The sequence below is a fragment of the Melozone crissalis genome, unplaced genomic scaffold (genome assembly GCF_028551555.1).
Source record: "Melozone crissalis strain CALT ecotype California unplaced genomic scaffold, PUWL_Pcris_2 ptg000006l_1, whole genome shotgun sequence".
Taxonomy (NCBI): domain Eukaryota; kingdom Metazoa; phylum Chordata; class Aves; order Passeriformes; family Passerellidae; genus Melozone; species Melozone crissalis.
Window position 1 is genome coordinate 924,579 of NW_026535784.1, and position 17,922 is coordinate 942,500.

Below are 17,922 nucleotides of genomic sequence, written 5' to 3' on the forward strand. Positions count from 1 at the left end.
TTTCCCCTGCTCTTCCAGCCCGGCCCTGCCTCCTCTGGCTTCCCCATCCCGGCCTTTTTCTCCCATCCCGGCCCTTCACTTCCATCCCATCCCGGCCCTTCACTTCCATCCCATCCCGGCCCTGCTTTCCCACCCCATGCCTACATCCTCTGCCCTTCCCATCCCACTCCTACAATCCCTGCTCTCCCTATCTCGGCCCTGCTCTCGCATCCCATCCCATTCCTGCATTCCCTGCTCTCCCATCCCATCCCGCATCCCATCCCATTCCTGCAATCCCTGCCCTCCCCATCTCGTCTCTGCATTCTGCATCCCATCCCTGCACTCTCCATCCCGGCCTTTCTCTCCCATCCCATTCCCGCATTCCTTGGGCTCCTAATCCTATCCTGCCCTCCCCATCCCGGCCCTGCACTCCGCATCCCGGCGCTGCTCTCCCATCCCATTCCTGCATTCCCTTCTCTCCTATCCCGGCCCTGCTCTCCCATCCCGGCCCTGCTCTCCCATCCCATTCCTGCATTCCCTTCTCTCCTATCCCGGCTCCGCTCTCCCATCCCCGCAATCCTTGCTCTCCTATCCCAGCCCTGCTCTCCCATCCCATTCCTACAATTCGTGCTCTCCCCATCCCGGCCCTGCTCTCCCATCCCATCCCCGCAATCCCTGCCCTCCCCACCCCGGCCCTGATCTCTCATCCCATCCCATCCCTGTATTCCCTGCCCTCCCTATCCCGGCCCTGCTCTCCCATCCCATCCCCGCAATCCCTGCCCTCCCCATCCCGGCCCTGCCTCCGCGGGCCTCCCCTCCCGGCGGGGGCTCAGGTGCGGCCGCCCCCGCGGTCCCGCCGGTCCCGCCCGCCGCCGTAGCGGCCGCGCGGGGCTCGGGGCTGCGTGGGCGCCCGCGGGTGGGCGGCGGGGCGGGGGCGGAGGGAGGGAGGGAGGGGTGCGGGCCGCGGGTCCGCGTGTGTGTGCCGTGCCCAGGGGGAGGTTTCTTGCACACGCACACACACACACACGGCACACACGCGCGCACCCGCAGGACCGGCCCCGCTCCGGCCCCCCCCCCGCTCCCGGCTCACACCATGTTCCAGCCGTCCGCGAAGCGCTGCTTCACCATCGAGTCCCTGGTGGGCAAGGACACCCCCCTGGGCCCCGAGGACCCCCCGCGCCCCGCCGCCCTCGCCTACCCCGGCCCCGCCGCCGCCGCCGACGCCGCCGCCTTCGCCCCCGGCTTCCAGGGAGCCGCCGGCCGGGCCCTGTACGGCAGCGCCGAGCTCGTCTTCCCCGAGGCCGTGGGGCACCCGGCGCTGCCCGTCGGGCCCCCCCAGCTGGGGGGCTCGGCCCTGCCGCACCCGCACCCCTTCTTCGGGCCGCAGCACCGCGACCCGCTCAACTTTTACCCCTGGGTGCTGCGGAACCGCTTCTTCGGCCACCGCTTCCAAGGTGAGCGGGGGTCGCGGGGGGCGCGGGCCGGGCGCTGCCGGGGCCCCGGGGGCTGCTCGGGGGGCCCGACTGCACCGCAGGACCTGTTGCTGCCGTGCCCGCACGCACGGCCGGGGCCCCGGGCGCTCCGTACCGGGGCCGGTGCCTCCGAACCCCCGGATCCTCCGAACCCCCGGTTCCTCCGAACGCCCGGTTCCTCCGAAAGCCCGGTGCTTCCGAGCATCCAGTGTCTCCGAACACCCGGTGCCTCTGCACTCCCGGTGCCTCCGAGCCCCGGTGCCTCTTCATACCCGGTGCTTCCGAGCGCTCGCTGTCTCCGCACCCCCGGTGTCTCCGCACCCCCGGTGTCTCCGCACCCCGGTGCCGGTGCTTTTCACAGCCGCGGCCCCGCACGGTCCCGGCCGAGCATCGCGGAGCTCCGGGGCACGGGACCGGCGCCGCCGCCTCCGTGCGCAGCCGAGCCGGGAATTTGGTTTTCTCCTTCCCGGGAACGAAGGGAAGGATTTCGGTGCGGTGGATCTCGGCTGCGCAGGGAGATGTTTGTTTGGTTCTGTAGATTTTCTCTCGATCCCTTTTCTTCTCTTTATTTCTTTCTTCTCTTTCTTTTTCTCACTTTCTTGTTTGGCTTCTTTCGTTCTTTCTTCCCTTCGTTCATTCTTTCTTTCTCTTAATTTTCCGATTCTGCCTCTATTTCTTTTATCTTTATTTTCTTTCTCTCCGTTCCTTTCTAACCTCTTTCTTTTCCTTTTCCTTTTTGTAGCTGCGTCCTTTTCTTTCCTTTTTTTCCCGTGTTTTTTCTTTCTCTTTATTTTTCCCATTTTTTTCTTTTTCCCCTCTCTCTTTTTGCCTCTCCGTTCCCCCTGCACGCTGTCCCCTCTGTCCCGCCGCGGTGCCGGGGGGTCCCGCAGCCCGGATTAGTTTTATCTGCTCGGCACCAACCCCTCGCTGTTCCCCGGGGCTCCGCCGGGGATCGCGGCCGCTGCCGGCGGCGCCCGGGGGCTCCGGCCCGGCCCCCTCGGCCCCGGGAGCGGCTCCAGGTTCCCCCGGCCCCGAGCCCGGCCCGCCGCTCTCCCGAGCCGCCCCTCTCTCCTGCCTTCTCTCTCCGCCTTTAATTTGCTCTTGCTTCCCCTGCTTTCGTTTCTTTCTACCTTGTTCCGCTCGCTTGCTTTACAGATTTCCTTCTCTCGCTCGTTATTCTTTGCTTCTTTCCTTCTTTTTCTTTTTTTTTTCCTTTCCCACTTCTTGTCTCTTGCTTTCTTTCTCCTTTCACTTTCTTTTCCTTCTGTTTCCCTTTCTCTTTCTTCCCCTCTTTTAAAAATTGCTTTCCCACTTTTCTCCTCTCTTTCCGTGTCCCCTTCCCTTTTTCTTTCTTCCCTCCACTTTTTTTTCTTCCTTAGTTTTCCTTCTCTTATTTTTCCTGTCACTTTCTCAGTTTTCCTCCTATTTTATAATTTCTTTTTCTCCCTATTCTATAATTTCTTTCTCTCTCTTGGGATCAGTTTTTTCTCTGCCTCCCACCTTCTCTTCCTCCCTTTCCCCTTCCTGCTGCTCTCCCCGTCCATCCCTTCTCTTTATTTCTTTCTTTCTCTCCCTGCCCTCCCTTTTGCGCCGTGTCCAACCCCACCGTGGGGCTGGGACGATCCCGAACGTAGCACAAAAACAGCAATTTCAGGGTGGGGAAGTCTCCCAAAAATTCCCCTTTTTGTGCCCTTGCCGAGTCCCAGGGCCGGGCAGGGACCCCGAGGGGGCCGCGCTGAGCTCTGTGTGTGCCCGCAGGGAGCGAGGTGTCCCAGGAGAGCCTCCTGCTGCACGGCCCCTTCGCCCGCAAGCCCAAGCGCATCCGCACGGCCTTTTCCCCGTCGCAGCTGCTGCGCCTGGAGAGAGCCTTCGAGAAGAACCACTACGTGGTGGGAGCCGAGCGCAAGCAGCTGGCCAGCAGCCTCAGCCTCTCCGAGACACAGGTACTGCCACCCGCCTGTCCCTCCGTGTCCCTCCTGGCTGTCCCATCGTGTCCCTCCGTGTCCCAGCAGCGGCTCCAGACCCGCACATCACTCCCATATGAAACCCCAGCTGGGACTCCCCAGGACTCCCAGAGCCTGCAGGAGTTCTGGGGCTCCTCGGGTTGGGTTTGGGGATTTTGTGATTCAGCTTTTGGTGCTCCAGGAGCTGTGGCTGGTTTGGGGTTGGGGATGTGGCTCTGGTGTTGTCCCGCTCTCCGGAGCGCTTTTGCGGTGTCGTTCCTTGCTGGTTTGGGGTGTTTTCCCTGGGAGCAATTTAAGGGTTCAAAAATCCATCTAGGAAAGGAGCAGCAGGCTGAAGGCTTCCCTGGAAACTGGAAAACCGTGGCTGAGCCGAGCAGCTCCGGGTCTGTGCACCAGCACCCGGGATTCAGGATGGGTGTGAGACGGTGCTGCCGCAGGGCGCTGGTATTGGATGAGACTTTCTGGGATCAGAACAGACATTTCACAGGAATTTAGATGTAAGGAGACCCAGGAGAAACATGAGGATGAAAGGAAAAGTGTACAGAGCGGGGGGAAAATGCAGGAGCTGGGGCTGAGCATCTGAGTGTCCAAGCGCGGTGTCCCGGTGAGCAGCTGTTCCCAAACGCTCCAGAGGAAGGAGTTTTATTTCCCAGGAAGAGAGAAAGTTTTCCCCAGATTCTGGTGAGGTGGTTGGGCCTGTGTGCTGAATTAATTGAAATTTTAAGCTTAAATTTAGTTGGGAAATAAAGCTGGAGCCGTGGGTGTTCCCAGTACCCGCCTGGCTCATCCTTGCCCAGGCTCTGCCAAACAAAACCTCCAGACGCGTCCCTGGGAGCAGGAACTTCCTGGGAGGAAAATGTCACCGGCACGGAGGAAAGGAGCAGCTGTGGGTGTCGGGAAGCAGGGACTGAGCCCCCCAAAATCCCCAGGGTTTTTGGATCCCGAGGGTGAAGCTGCCTCAGCTCACGGCTCGCGGGGCTCAGCGCTGACACCGGCTCAGGGCCCTTCCCGCTGCTGCCATCACCTTTCTGGGTGGAATGGGGAAAAAAGGGAAAAAAGGACAAAACCCAAAGGTCAAAGAACAGCCAGGAACTTGTCGGGGTGGAAAGGGCAGCTGTGGGATGCCCCAGGGGGAGCTTGGCCATTCCCTGGCCTTTCCCAGCGCTGCCTGGAGCCTGAATGCAGCAATGCCATTTCCCGGGGAAGCGCAGCAGCGGCATCCAGCCCAAATCCCAGGGAGCTTTCAGGGTGCAAAGAGGCCACGGAGATGTTTGAAATTTTCATTTTTTGGGTGCTGCAGGGTGTTCGGTTGTGTGGTGTTTCCGTGATTTTGGGAAGCTGATGCTGCTGGCAGGGAATGAGCACGGGGAGGCAGCGGCGGGGTCGGGAAAGGCTCCACGGATCCATCCGGGAACAGCACCCGGCTGTAGGGATTCAGCCTGCAGGGAAATGCTTTTCCTTTCTCTTATATGGCTTTGGAAATTTTTTTTTTTTTAAATGTGTTTTAATTACCTGGAGGGAAATAATTTCAGAGTGCCGAGGGTTTGGGGACAGACGGGTATTGGGATTGGAGAAGTGGGACAGCTAGGGGCTGGTGGCTGTGCCAAACCCAGGATATTATTGCTATTATTATTACCATTATTATAATTATTACAAATTAAATATTCAGTGATAAATCCTGCATGGAATTAAACTCCCATGGAAAACCAGCCTGCTTTACCCATGACACTCATCCTGGTGTGACACTGGTGTGTTTTCACCTGGAGCTCCGCATCTGAACCCACAGTTTGGGGGTTTTACCATTTTTTCACAGATTTAACAATTCCCAGAAGGGCTGCAGCTCATGGCTGTGCCTGGCCCTATTTCTCAGCTGCTTTTCCCCTGGAAAATGGAATTTTGCCCCCTGGCTATGCCAGCTCCGGGTCCCCAGGCAGGGAGCAGCACCTGGAGCAGCCCAGGGCAGGTGAGGAGGGTTCTGGTCCTGCCCAGCACCAGGAAATGCCGTGGGATATGGGCTGGGGATGGTGCAGGTGTTTAACCCCTTCCCAGCCGCTCTCCCACCGAGGAGCTGTGTTAATTCGGGGTGAGATTGGAATGACAGGCCCAGAACAGCAAAATCAAAGGGGCCGGGGGAGCAAAACACAGCTCAGGGCCCTGAGGGAAACCCAAAAGTGGGATCGGGGTGGAGAAGGTGCAGGGAGGGCTCCGAAGGGAATCTGGGATGGTCTGAGCAAGGGGAGACATCAGGGAGGGTTGGGTGTGATGGGGTGACAGGAGTGTGACACAGGTGACATCGAGCTGGGCATGTGAGGGGGGGTCTGGGCAGGGTGGGGACACCGGGATCAGCAGAGATCCTGGGCATTGTGCTGGCACTGGGATCAGCAGGGATCATGGGCACGGGGATCAGCAGGGATCATGGGCATTGGGGTCAGCAGGGATCCTGGGCATTGGGATCAGCAGGGATTTCAGGTTCTGTGGTGTAACTGGAATCATTGGGTATCCCAGGCTCTGACATGCTCTGGGATCAGCAGGGATCCTGGGTACTGTGCTGTCACTGGGATCAGCAGGGCCCCCATGCCCTGTGTGTTCTTTGGGATCAGCAGGGATCCCATGCCCTGTGGTGTTACCAGGATCAGCAGAGCCCCCATGCCCTGTGGGTTCTTTGGGATCAGCAGGGCCCCCATTCCCGGACAGGCTTTGGGATCAGCAAGGACCTGAGGCCCTGTGAGTATTCTGGGATCAGCAGGGATCCTGGGCACTGTGGGCACTGTGGGATCAGCAGGGCTCCCATGCCGTGTGGTGCCCAGGGCTGTGCCAGGCTGGGATCTGGGATGTGTGCTGGCAATGGGACGAGCTGGGGGCACCTGCTGGGTTGGGCATGGCTTCACTGGTGGCACCAGGCCTGTTCCCCTGCCTTGGGAGCGGCCTGGGCTGGGAAGGCGCTTCCCTGGATTCCTCTGGCACGATGGAGCCCAGAATTCCCAGCAGAGCCGCTCCAACCTGGCAGCTCATGGGGCAAACCCCACTCAGGGTCTCCAATCTGATTCCTTAAATGCAGGGCTCTCCCTGGCTGCTGCAGAGGGAGCTTGGGGTGGTTGTGGAGCCACTGTGTGTCCCAGTGTCCCCTCACAGCTTTGGGATGGTTATGGAGTCACCGTGTATGCCACTGTCTCCTCACAGCTTTGGGGTGATTATGGAGTCCCTGGATATTCTGGTGTCCCCTTTTGTTTTTGGGGTGACTGTGGAGTCCCCGGATATCTCGGTGTTCTCTCACAGTTGTGGGATGATTATGGAATGCCTGGATATCCCCTCCTGGTTTTGGGGTGATTATGGAATATCCCTGGATATCCCAGTGTCCTCTCACAGTTTTGGGGTAATTATGGAATCCCTGGATATCCCCTCCTGGTTTTGGGGTGACTATGGAATCCCTGGATATCCTGCTGTCCCCTCCTGGTTTTTGGGGTGATTTTGGAGCCCCTGGATGTCCTGCTGTCCCCTCCTGGAGCTGTCCCTCAGGGACGGAGCAGCCCTGGCCGGGGGCTCGGTGCTGGCTGTAATTAATAATTAATAATTAACGGAGCGAATGCCTGGGAATCACAGGAGGAGAAAGATGCCCAGATAGAGCTGCAGAGCGAGGCCCAGGGCTGGCAGTGGCCCCTGCCCTGAGAGCTGTCCCCAAAAACAAACCTGAGAAGTTTTGGGGGTTTTAGGGGGAAAGTCCCTGCAGGAACAGGCAGAGGTGCAGCACTGGACATGGTGGCACTTTGGGTGACAACCCAGCACAGGCAGTGTCACCCTCTGACAGCAGGGCTGCTCCCTCCCTGTCCCCATCCAGGGCCACCCTCACCCTTTGTGTTGCCGCCTGGGGAAGCTCCACAGGGATTTTAACTGTCTCCAAGTGGGGATGGCAATGTCACCTTGGGGCTAGAGCTGATTCCCCCAGGTGCCATCAGATGTCCTGCTGGCAGTGGTGGCCCTCGGGGCATGGCACAGCTGGGAATGTGGAGGGAAACAGGGACGGGAGCCGGGCTTAGGGACAGTACAGGGATGCAGGAGCCACCTCGGGGACCGCCCCTGTCCCCGTCCCATTCCTGTCCCATCCCTGTCCCATTCCTGTCCCTGTCCCTGTCCCTGTCCCTGTCGTGCAGCAGGAGCTCTGGGCGGGAGGTGACCCTGGGGGACAGAGCCAGCCCCGGGAATGGCGGTGCCGGGACCTGGCACAAACACCCGGCATGAGAAGGGTTAATTTGGGAAGGGATAAAACAGAGAAGGGTTAATTTGGGAAGGGATCAAACCCCGGGCTCGGGGCTTTACAGCGATTCCTCCGGAGTTCGGGGCCAGCTCATCCCCGGTGCCCACGGGGAGTTCCCGCAATTCTCCCGCCGTGGCTGCGGCCTTTGGAGCGGGGGATGCGGCCCGGGAGCTGCTCCGGCCCGGGAACATCCCCGCTCCCAGCCGGGAACCCCGGGGAGCCCGCAGGAACCGGGCCGAGCCAGGCCGAGCCGGGCCGAGCCGAACCGGGCCGAGCCGGGCAGAGCCGAGCCGGGCCGAGCCGGGCAGAGCCGCTCCCCCGCCCCGCTCGGGCACAGATTTAACTGCTCGGGCAGATTTAATTATTTAATCGCTTTGTGCCTCGGTTCCCTTCCACAATTCAGGGATAAGGCGACTTCCCCTCTCCCGGAGCTTTAATTAAAGTTTGCAAAGTGCTCCGCGGCGCCTGGATGGAAGGCGCCAGCCCGGCACGGCTCCGGGAATGCCCCGGAGGTGGGAAAGGCAATGGATTGTGTCCCGGGATTGTGTCCCGCCGCCGGGAGGAGCCGTTCCGAGCCGGGACAGCCCAAAGTCAGCGGCTGCTGCTGGGCTGGTGGGGCTCCGGCGAGTGCCGGGCTGGGATGGGAATGATGGGCTGGGATAGGAGTGATAATCCGGGATGGGAATGCCTGGGATGGGAATGCTGACCCGGGATAGGAATGCTGACCCGGGATAGGAATGCTGATCTGTGATGGGAATGCTGGGATGGGATGAGAATGCTGGTCTGGAATGGGAATACCGGCCGAACTGGGAATACTGACCCGGGATGGGAATGCCTGGAATGGGAATGCCGGGCTGGGATGGCAATGCCGGGCTGTGCGGGCCCGGGGAGGCTCCGGAGCGGGGAGCGGGGCCGTGGTCGGTGCTGAAGGACGGGGGGAAGGGGCCGATGGTCCCGGGATCGGCTGAGCGGGGAGAGCGGCTGCAGGACCGCAACAGCTGCGGGAGAAAGCTCAGCCTGAGCCGGGACAGGCCGGGCTGAGCCGGGCCGGGCCGGGCCGGGCTGGGCTGGGCTGGGCCGGGCCGGGCTGGGCAGGGCTGGGCCGGGCCGGGCCGGGCTGGGCTGGGCCGGGCCGGGCTGGCAGCGGGGGCCGAGCAGCGGCACCTGGTGCTGCGGGCCTGGGAGCCAGGCAGTGTCCGCAGCCCGCCGGGGGCGTCCTCGTCCTGCCTGGGGCATCCTTATCCCACCGGGGGCACCCTGGTTCCCACCTGCAGCATCCACATCCTGCACCACTGCCTGCAGCATCCCACCCCTCTGCCGCCCCTCAGCCCCCATCCCTGCCTGCAGCACCCAGCACTGCTCCCTGGGGCATCCCCTCTGCTCCCTGCAGCATCCCAGCTGCAGCAGCCCTCACCATCCCAACTGCCACGTCCTGCATCCCACAGGCAGCATCCCATAACCCTGCCTGCAGCATCCTGCATCCCATCCTGCACCCCTGCCTGCAGCCCTGCCTGCACCATCCCTCCTGCAGCGTCCCTCACCACTGCCCGCAGCGCCCCTCATTCCCAGATGGAGCATCCCATAACCCTGCCTGCAGCATCCCACATCCCATCCCATAACCCTGTTTGCAGCATCCCACATCCCATCCCATAACCCTGTTTGCAGCATCCTGCATCCCTCACCACTGCCATCCCCCATCCTGTATCCCATATCCTGCATCCCTGCATCCCTGCCTGTGCCATCCCATATCCCCATCCCTGCCTGTGCCATCCCCAACCCCATCCCTGCCTGTGCCATCCCGCCCCCCTCCGTGCCCCCTGTCCCTGTGAGTGCCCCCAGCATCCCAAAGTGCCCCTGGCTGTGCTGCCCTGTTCCCAGTCCTGACCCTGAGCCCAGCCCAGCCCCTGCTGCCAGCGCTGGAACCAGGACTGTGGGGTGGGTCAGGGTGGGATCCCAGGGATGGAGACTCTGCTCGGGCTCCTGGGACAGGGTGTGGCACCAGCAGAGCAGGAAAGGTCTCCTGAAACCTCAGTGTGGTCAATTAATGATGGATAATTGGGATCCTGGTCCTGGCTGGAGATTTGGGGATGGCCTCGAGCATCATCCCAGTGTCACTGGAGCCATGGCTGCTGTGCCAGTGGCACCTGGCAGCAGTGGTCAATTAATGATGGATAATTGGGATTCCTGGCTGGAGGTGTGGGGATGGCCCTGGGTGTCATCCCAGTGTCACTGGAGCCATGGCAGTGGCACCTGGCAGCAGTGGCAGCTGGAACAGGGCTGGCTTTGGCTGATTCCCTGTTCTGTGCCAGTCCAGGCCCAGCCCAGCTTGGGCTATCGGTGCTGTGAGCAGTGTCACCTGTGCTGTGAGCAGTGTCACCTGTGCTCTGTCTGTGTCAGGCTCTAGGTGCTGTGAGCAGTGTCACCTGTGCTGTGAGCAGTGTCACCTGTGCTGAGGTGTCACACTCTGGGTGCTGTGAGCAGTGTCACCTGTGCTGTGAGCAGTGTCACCTGTGCTGACAGGCTCTGGGTGCTGTGAGCAGTGTCACCTGTGCTGTGTCTGAAGCTCTGGGTGCTGTGAGCAGCATCACCTGTGCTGTGTCTGAGGTGTCACCAAGTGTCCTTCACCCCCCTGTGTTTCTGCAGGGCTGTGAGGTGACAGCAGCCACATTTGTGCCACATTTGTGCCCCGTGTCCCACCTTGCTGTGGGAAACTGAGGCATGTTGGTGTGGCTGTGGGAGTGCTCCTGGAGGGACAGGGACAGGGATGGGGGTAGGGATAAGGATAGGGACAGGGACAGGGATAGGAACAGGGACAAGGATGGGGTTGAGGACAGGGACAGAAATAGGGACAGGGATAAGGATAGGGACAGGGATGGGGGTAAAGATAGGGATGGGGATGGGACAAGGACAGGGATAGGAACAGGGACAAGGACAGGGACAGGAATAGGGATGGGGATAAGAATAGGGACAGGGACGGGACAGGGATAGGAACAGGGACAGGACCAGGATCAAGGACAGGGACAGGGATGGAGATAGGGATAGGAACAGGGGCATGGACAGGGATAGGGACAGGGAGACGGGGATAGGGATAGAAACAGGATCAGGCCCAGGGCCAGTCTGTCCCCTCCCCAGGGAATCCCGAGCCTCCTCCCTGTGCAGGCCCAGCCGTGCGGAGGCCACAGGCGCTGTGTGTGTGCTGCAGGTGAAGGTGTGGTTCCAGAACAGGTGTGGTTCCTGTGTGCCGCAGGTGAAGGTGTGGTTGCTGTTCCCCTTGCAGGTGAAGGTGTGGTTCCAGAACAGGTGTGGTTCCTGTGTGCAACAGGTGAAGGTGTGGTTCCAGAACAGGTGTGGTTCCTGTGTGCAGCAGGTGAAGGTGTGGTTGCTGTTCCCCTTGCAGGTGAAGGTGTGGTTCCAGAACAGGCGGACGAAATACAAACGGCAGAAGCTGGAGGAGGAGGGCCCCGACTCGGACCAGAAGAAGAAGGGCTCGCACCACATCAACCGATGGCGCCTGGCCACCAAGCAGTCGAGCGGGGAAGACATCGATGTCACCTCCAACGACTAAGGCGGGGACGGGCTGCAGGTGCGGCCAGCATGGCGAGCAGCCCGCGGCGCGCAGGGGGGACCCCGGCGGCGGCACCCACCGCACTCTAGGGACGCTCTAGGGACACTCTGGGGACACTCTGGGGACACGGCCACGCCGCCGCCGCCGCCCGCGGCCTTTCCCGGGGCCGGGGCCCGCGCCCGTCCCCCCGCCGCCCGGGGCCCCCCTCGGAGGGGCTTTCGGGGCGCTGCCGCCCCGCCGAGCAGGGACAGGAGGCTGCCAGGGCGGCCCCGCAGCGCATCCTCCCCGCGCTGCGCTCCTGAGATGCACCCACCGCCTCCGAGCCGAGGCTCCGTGCTCCAGCCCTCCTCATTCGCCTTTTTATTCTCATTTCCCCACCAGTCCCCCCCTTATTTTCTCATCGTTTGGGTTTTTTATGACGGTTTGTTTTAATTTATTCTCTCAGCCCGTGCCCGTGTGCGTGCGTTCCCTCCCGTAGGTAGCGGCTGTAGTGAGTGTTACTGCGTGGAAATAAAGGAAAATCCTGCTGGAAACTCACCTGGACACCTGCGGGGTGGGGACAGAGCCCCGCCAGGGGTGGGGACAGCGGGGGCCCTGTGGGACGGCAACTGGGGGGCACTGGGAGGAACTGGGGGGCACTGGGAGGTGTTGGGAGGAACTGGAAGTGAGGGGACAAGCGGAGTTTGGTGGCTCCATGGCGCTGGGTGAGGACAGGGGTGTCCCCTCGGGGGCACCAGAGGTGTGACAGGTAGGTGGGGTGTCCCTCGGTGTCCCCGGGGGTGTCCCTAGGGGTCCCACAGGTGTGACAGGCATGTGGGGCAGCCTCTCAGGGTCCCACAGGTGTCACAGGTATGTGGGGTGTCCCCGGGGGTCCCACAGATGTGACAGGTTATGTGGGGTGTCCCACGGTGTCCCTGGATGTGTCCCTGAGGGTTCCACAGGTGTGACAACCATGTGGTGCGTCCCCGGGGGTGTCCCTGAGGGTGTCCCCGGGGTCCCACAGGTGTCACAGGTATGTGGGGCATCCCTGGGTGTGTCCCCGGGGTCCCACAGGTATGTGGGGTGTCCCTGGGGGTGTCCCCGGGGTCCCACAGGTGTCACAGGTATGTGGGGTGTCCCCTTGGGGTCCCATAGATGTGACAGGTATGTGAGGCATCCCTGGGGATGTCCCTGGGGGTGTCAATGGGGGTCTCACAGGTGTGACAGGTATGTGGAGTGTCCCCAGGGGATGTCCCTAGGTGTGTCCTGGGGGGTCCCACAGGTGTGACAGGTATGTGGAGTGTCCCTGGGGGTGTCCCTGGGGCTGTCCCCGAGGTCCCACAGGTGTCACAGGCATGTGGCAGCTCCAGGGATGGCAGTCCCACATCTGCACACAGGGATTGGATGTCAGGAGAGCTCCCGAGCTGCTGCAGTTCCCTGTGGATCCCTCGGGAATGTCCCTGCTGGGATGGGACACCCAGGGCTGGGACCCCCCAGCTGGGGCAGCTCAGGGGAGAAAGGTCAGGAGCCCCTCCCAGGTTTTCCTGGAATTTGGGGGAAAACACACATAAATATATAAAAAACCCAAACAAAACAAAACAAAAAAACCCCCAAACCATATATATATATGAATTATATATATATATGTAAAAAATAAAATAATAATATTTAAAATATAGCACATATACACATATATGCACATGAATAAATCATATCCATACCAATGCATATATAATGTGTATATTGTGTTTTATAATTTATATTTTATATATATTTATTAGTATGCACACTGTATATTGTGTATGCAATATGTATATATAAAATATAGATTGTGCTTTGTGAGGTGTATATTATATATAATAATATCTATTTACATATTTTAAAATATATCAATTGGCTTATATATTTTATTATATGTACTAGATGATAATTATATATATTATGCCTATAATTATACATATTTTTATAGTCTAGCATTATACAGAATTTGCAATTATTTATGTATAATTATATACAAACACACAAAATCCATCATTCCTGCTGTTGGGAAACGCCGCTCCCCACACCTAGGGAAAATCCCCATCCCCAGCAGTTCTTCCCTGGAGAGCCAGCCCATAATAACCCTGTCCTTAGAGGGGACCTTTCAACCCCAACATTCCCTCTGGAATCGCACACGGAGCTGGGAGCACAGCCAGTGTGTGACCTCTTTTATTGTGACAATCCGGGGGTGACACGGGGACTCGCGGGCGCTGGCGACGCAGGGGTTAAAAACAGACAGAGCCGGGGGGGTCCCAAGGTGTTCCTGGGGGTGTCCCAGGGGGGTCTCAGGGGTGTCCTGGGGGTGTCTCGGTGTCCCAGGGTGTCCCAAAGGTGTCCTGGGAGTGTCTCAGGATGTCCCTGGGTATCCCAGAGGTGTCCCTGGGTGTCCCCGGGGTGTCTCAGGGTGTCTGGGATGTGTCCCACGGGTGTCCCAGGGGTGTCCTGGGGGTGTCCCGGGATGTCTCAGGGTGTCCCAGAGGTGTCCTGGTGGTGTCCCAGGGTATCCCAGCGGTGTCTCAGGGTGTCTGAGATACATCTAGGGGTGTCCCAGGGGTGTCCCCGGGAGTTCTAAGGTGTCCCAAGGTGTTCTTGGGCATTCCAGGGTGTCCCCAGGCTGTCCCCTGGGTGTCCTCGGGGTGTCCTGAGGGTGTCTCGGTGCCCCAGGATGTCCCAGGGGTGTCCCAGGGTGTCCCAAAGGTGTCCTGGGGGTGTGCCAGGGTGCCCCTGGTGTGTCCCAGGGGTGTCCCCAGGGTGTCTCAGGGTGTCCTGGGGGTGTCCCAGGGTGTCCCAGGGGTGTCCCTGGGTGTCCTGAGGTGTCCCAAGGTGTTCTGGGGAGTCCCAGGGTCTCCTGGAGGTGTCCTGAAGGTGTCCTGGGGGTGTCTCAGTGTCCCAAGGGTGTCCCGGGGCTGTCCCCTGGGTGTCTCAGGGTGTCTGAGATGTGTCCCATAGTGTCCCAGGGGTGTCCCAGGGTGTCTTGAGGGTACCCCAGGACGTCCCAGGGGTGTCCTGGGTGTCCCAAAGATGTCCTGGGGGTGTCTCAGAGTATCCCAAAGGTGTCCTGGGGGTGTCCCTGGGTGTCCTGGGGGTGTCCCTGGGTGTCCAGGGTGCCCACCCCGCTGGAAGACGTGGTGCTGGCAGCTGTCCCCTCACCATTCCCGGGGGATTCGCTGTCAGGGTGTGCGCAGACGCAAGGGTGAGTGGATGCCCAGTGTGGAATAAGCCATAAAAACCAGTAAAAAGCCCAAAGTGGTGTTTCCTAAAGGGACCTGGGGACACACCCAGAGCTGGGGACAGCCACCAGCAGCAGGACTCCACATCTCAGCCTGGGAATGTTCTCACAGCATCCCAGAGGAGCTGATCTGTGCCCAGAGCTCTGCCATGGGGAGTCTCACACACCCTGGGACCCTCCACGCTCCTCCCAAGGCCATCCCAGACTCTGGATCTCCATCCCAGCCCTGCATGAAGAGGTGACAGCCCATCCCTAGGCCAGGTGGCATTGCCAGGGATGTCCCAGCATCTCCTGTCCCCGGGTGGCAGCGTCCAGCATTGGCCAGGTGACCCCACAGGGACCTCCTGCCATCCTGCCAGGACCTGGCACAGCCCAGGGAGGGGGCGGGAAAAGGAGGAACAGGGGAAAATGGAAGGAGCTGAGCTGTGCCCAGGCTGGAATTGGGACATCCATTGGGACATGGGTGACACCACCCTGGGCTTGTCCCCTGGCTGTCCCAGGAGCAGCCACCAGACCCATCCTCCAGGAGAGACACTCAAAACTTCTCGCTGGCACCTCGTGCTGCAACCTGGTCCTCATTATTCCTTAATTAACATTGCCAAGAAATCAATTAAGCGCGCCATTTCTAATTAGATGCTCCGGGAGCCGATGGTCTTGTTATTGTTCCGTGCCGAGGGAAGGGCTCGATGTGAGCGGCGCTCCCCGGTCCCTCCCTCATTCCCAATTACAGCAAACTGGGAATGCAGCGCTCGGGGTCCTTCCCCCAGCCCAGGGCTCTGCTCTGTGCATGAGGAGATTAATTAGTGATTAAATGAACGTGCAGAGTGGTGTCATTGGCTGGGCTGGGGAGCTGCCTGGCACCGCTCGCTGGCCTGACAACCGGAGCTGACGTGGAGCCGTGGCCTGGCCTGTGTCCCGGCTCCAGAGCTGCTGGAAGGGCTGAGGGGGACATTCCCTCATGGGACATTCCCAGGTGGGGCATTGCCACGTGGGACATTCACATGTGGGAAATTCCAAAGTGGGGCATTCCTGTGTAGGGCATTTCCATGTGGGACATTCCCACATGGGGCATTCCTATGTGGCATTTCCATGAGGGGCATTCCCACAAGGGGCATTTCCATGTAGGACTTTCCCATGTGGCATTCCCATGTGGCATGTCCAAGAGGGACATTCCTGTATGGGGCATTGCCATGTGGTATTTCCATGTGGGACATTACTATATGGCATTCCCATGTGGGACATTCCCATGTGACATTCCCATATGGGAAAGTCCCACATGGGGTATTCCCCTGTGGGCCATTCCTGTGTGGAACATTCCCATGTGAGGCATTCCCACGTGGGGCATTCTCATAGTGACATCCCCATGTAGGACATTCCCATGGGGCATTCCTGTGTGGGACATTCCCATCTGGGACATTCCCATGTGGGACATTCCCATGGGACATTCCCATGTGACATTCCCATGTGGGGCATTCTCATAGTGACATTCCCATGTGAGACATTCCCATGTGAGACATTCCCATGTGGGACATTCCCACATGGGACATTCACATGTGGGATATTCTGATGTGGCATTCCCAGGTGAGGCATTCCCATGTGGGGCATTCCCATGTGGGACATTCTCATAGTGACGTTCCCATGTAGGACATTTCCATATGGCATTCCCATGGGGCATTCCTGTGGGGAACATTCCCATATGGGGCATTCCCACATGTGACAGTCCCACGTGGGACATTCCCACATATGACATTCCCATATGGGATGGTCCCTCACGTGACATTCCCATGTGACATTCCCACATGTGACATTCCCATTGCTCCCACCACGAGGGCAGGGACCAGGAGCTCCCAGCTCTGGGGCTGCCCCAGGAGCGATCCCAGCCTCGCTCTGCCTGGCAGTGCCAGTGCCTTTGGAGAGGTTCAGCTTTGGGGCTGCTGAGCTTTCCTGCTGCCTTGGATAAAACCCAACCCCAGCCCTCGCTGGGATGCTGGAATCACTCCAGGTGGGTTCAGCTGGGGACACTGTGATCTCGGTGTCCCCGTGCTGGGATGCCCAAGGACTCTGGGTTCCCAAGGGTTTGGGAGCACGGGGCCACCACAATGTGCTCCTCATGCAAAGCCTTGCCCTGCTCGTCACCAGGCTGGGGACAGCGAGGGAAGGGCAGCACCCAGGGACCTGCAGTGTCCTGATTGTCCCAGGGACACCTGCAGTGTCCTGATGGTCCCAGGGGGATGCACGTGGGTTTGGGAGGTGTGGGGACAATCTCAGGGTGTCCAGGGCAACCTCCCCACCCCAGACCTGCAGGACTGTGGATGAGCCCTCCCTGGCAGGGGTTTGGAATGGGATGAGGTTCCAGGGTCTTTCCAACCTGAACGATTCCATAATTCCCTGCTGCCAGAGGAGGTGGAGAAGGGAATGAGCCCAGGGCTTGGTGCCTCTCCCCAGCTCCCCCAGGAGCTTCTGCCCAGTGCTTTGGGCAGGGCCACGACACTTGGAGTGACATTGGGACAAAATGTGGGAGGAACCACTGCTGCCAGGGTGCCAGGGGCTGGCAGAGGTGACCCTGCCAGGGAAGGGCTGACTCAGGCCCAGGGTGTTCCACTGCTCAGCACAAACCCTGCCGAGCTGACTGAGCCCCTGTTGCTGCCACACAAAGCCAAACAAGTCTGACGGGGTTTGTGCGGGCAGACACCACCCCAGACTCATTTAGGGCCTGTCATTGTCACTTGTGTGACGGAGCAGCTGCCTTTGAGCCGAGGCACGCTCACAGCACAGCTCCTCTGACATCCCCAAGCTGTGCCCAGCCCCTCCCCAGGATCAGCCCTCTGCATTCCCTGGAGCTGCCTGGCTTTAATAACCCTGGGTCTCTGCTCTGGATGGATCCAGCCCCTGCTGATGGTCACTGGGTGGTCACTTCTCCACCCCCTGGCAGCAGGGAATCCTGGAATGGTTTGGGTTGGAAGAGCCCTGGAATCTCATCCCATTCCAAACCCTTGCCAGGGAGGGCTCATCCACAATCAGGACATGGGATGGGAGCCCTGCTAACGATGTGTGATCCCTGCAGGTGGTGGGTGAAAGGGAAAGCAGGGAAAGCACCCACAGCTTCTCCCACCGCGGGGATCTGGCTCTTTCCCCAGGCAGAACCTGATCAATCCCTGGCTTTCCTTGATGGCAACAGGGCCCAGGCTCCTTCCATCCACTGAAATCCCTTGCAGGTACCTCCAGCTCAGACACCACCCCTGGGCTCTGTGATCACCCACAAACCCAAATTCTGCTCCCTCCTCTCTGGGATGTCACAGCAGAGCTCAGCCTCCATCCCTTCCTCCTTCCCCCTGCTCCAAACAGAACCCTGGGTACTGCTAGCATCCCTGCTCCCTTCCCTGGGCACTGCCACATCCCTGCTGCCCTTCCTGGGCACTGCCACATCCCTTCTGACCTTCCTG

The 17,922-nt window shown here is 59.9% G+C and overlaps 1 protein-coding gene across 1 annotated transcript; it reads left to right on the forward strand.

The window, feature by feature from the left end:
- The first annotated feature begins 1,072 nt into the window (after window positions 1-1,072).
- LOC128946830 (homeobox protein EMX1-like) lies at window positions 1,073-11,753 on the forward strand. The gene is made up of 3 exons (XM_054290811.1): window positions 1,073-1,433; window positions 3,210-3,394; window positions 11,065-11,753. The coding sequence occupies exons 1-3, from the start codon at window positions 1,073-1,075 to the stop codon at window positions 11,230-11,232; spliced, it is 714 nt and encodes a 237-aa protein (XP_054146786.1). The 3' UTR covers window positions 11,233-11,753.
- Window positions 11,754-17,922: the final 6,169 nt, after the last annotated feature.

Bases quoted from the DNA above. Each gene is read 5' to 3' on its own strand.
- LOC128946830 (XM_054290811.1), top strand. From the start codon at position 1,073: ATGTTCCAGCCGTCCGCGAAGCGCTGCTTCACCATCGAGTCCCTGGTG. The intron at 1,434-3,209 runs GTGAGCGGGGGT...GTGTGCCCGCAG, and splicing joins CTTCGGCCACCGCTTCCAAG to GGAGCGAGGTGTCCCAGGAG. The intron at 3,395-11,064 runs GTACTGCCACCC...TTCCCCTTGCAG, and splicing joins TCAGCCTCTCCGAGACACAG to GTGAAGGTGTGGTTCCAGAA.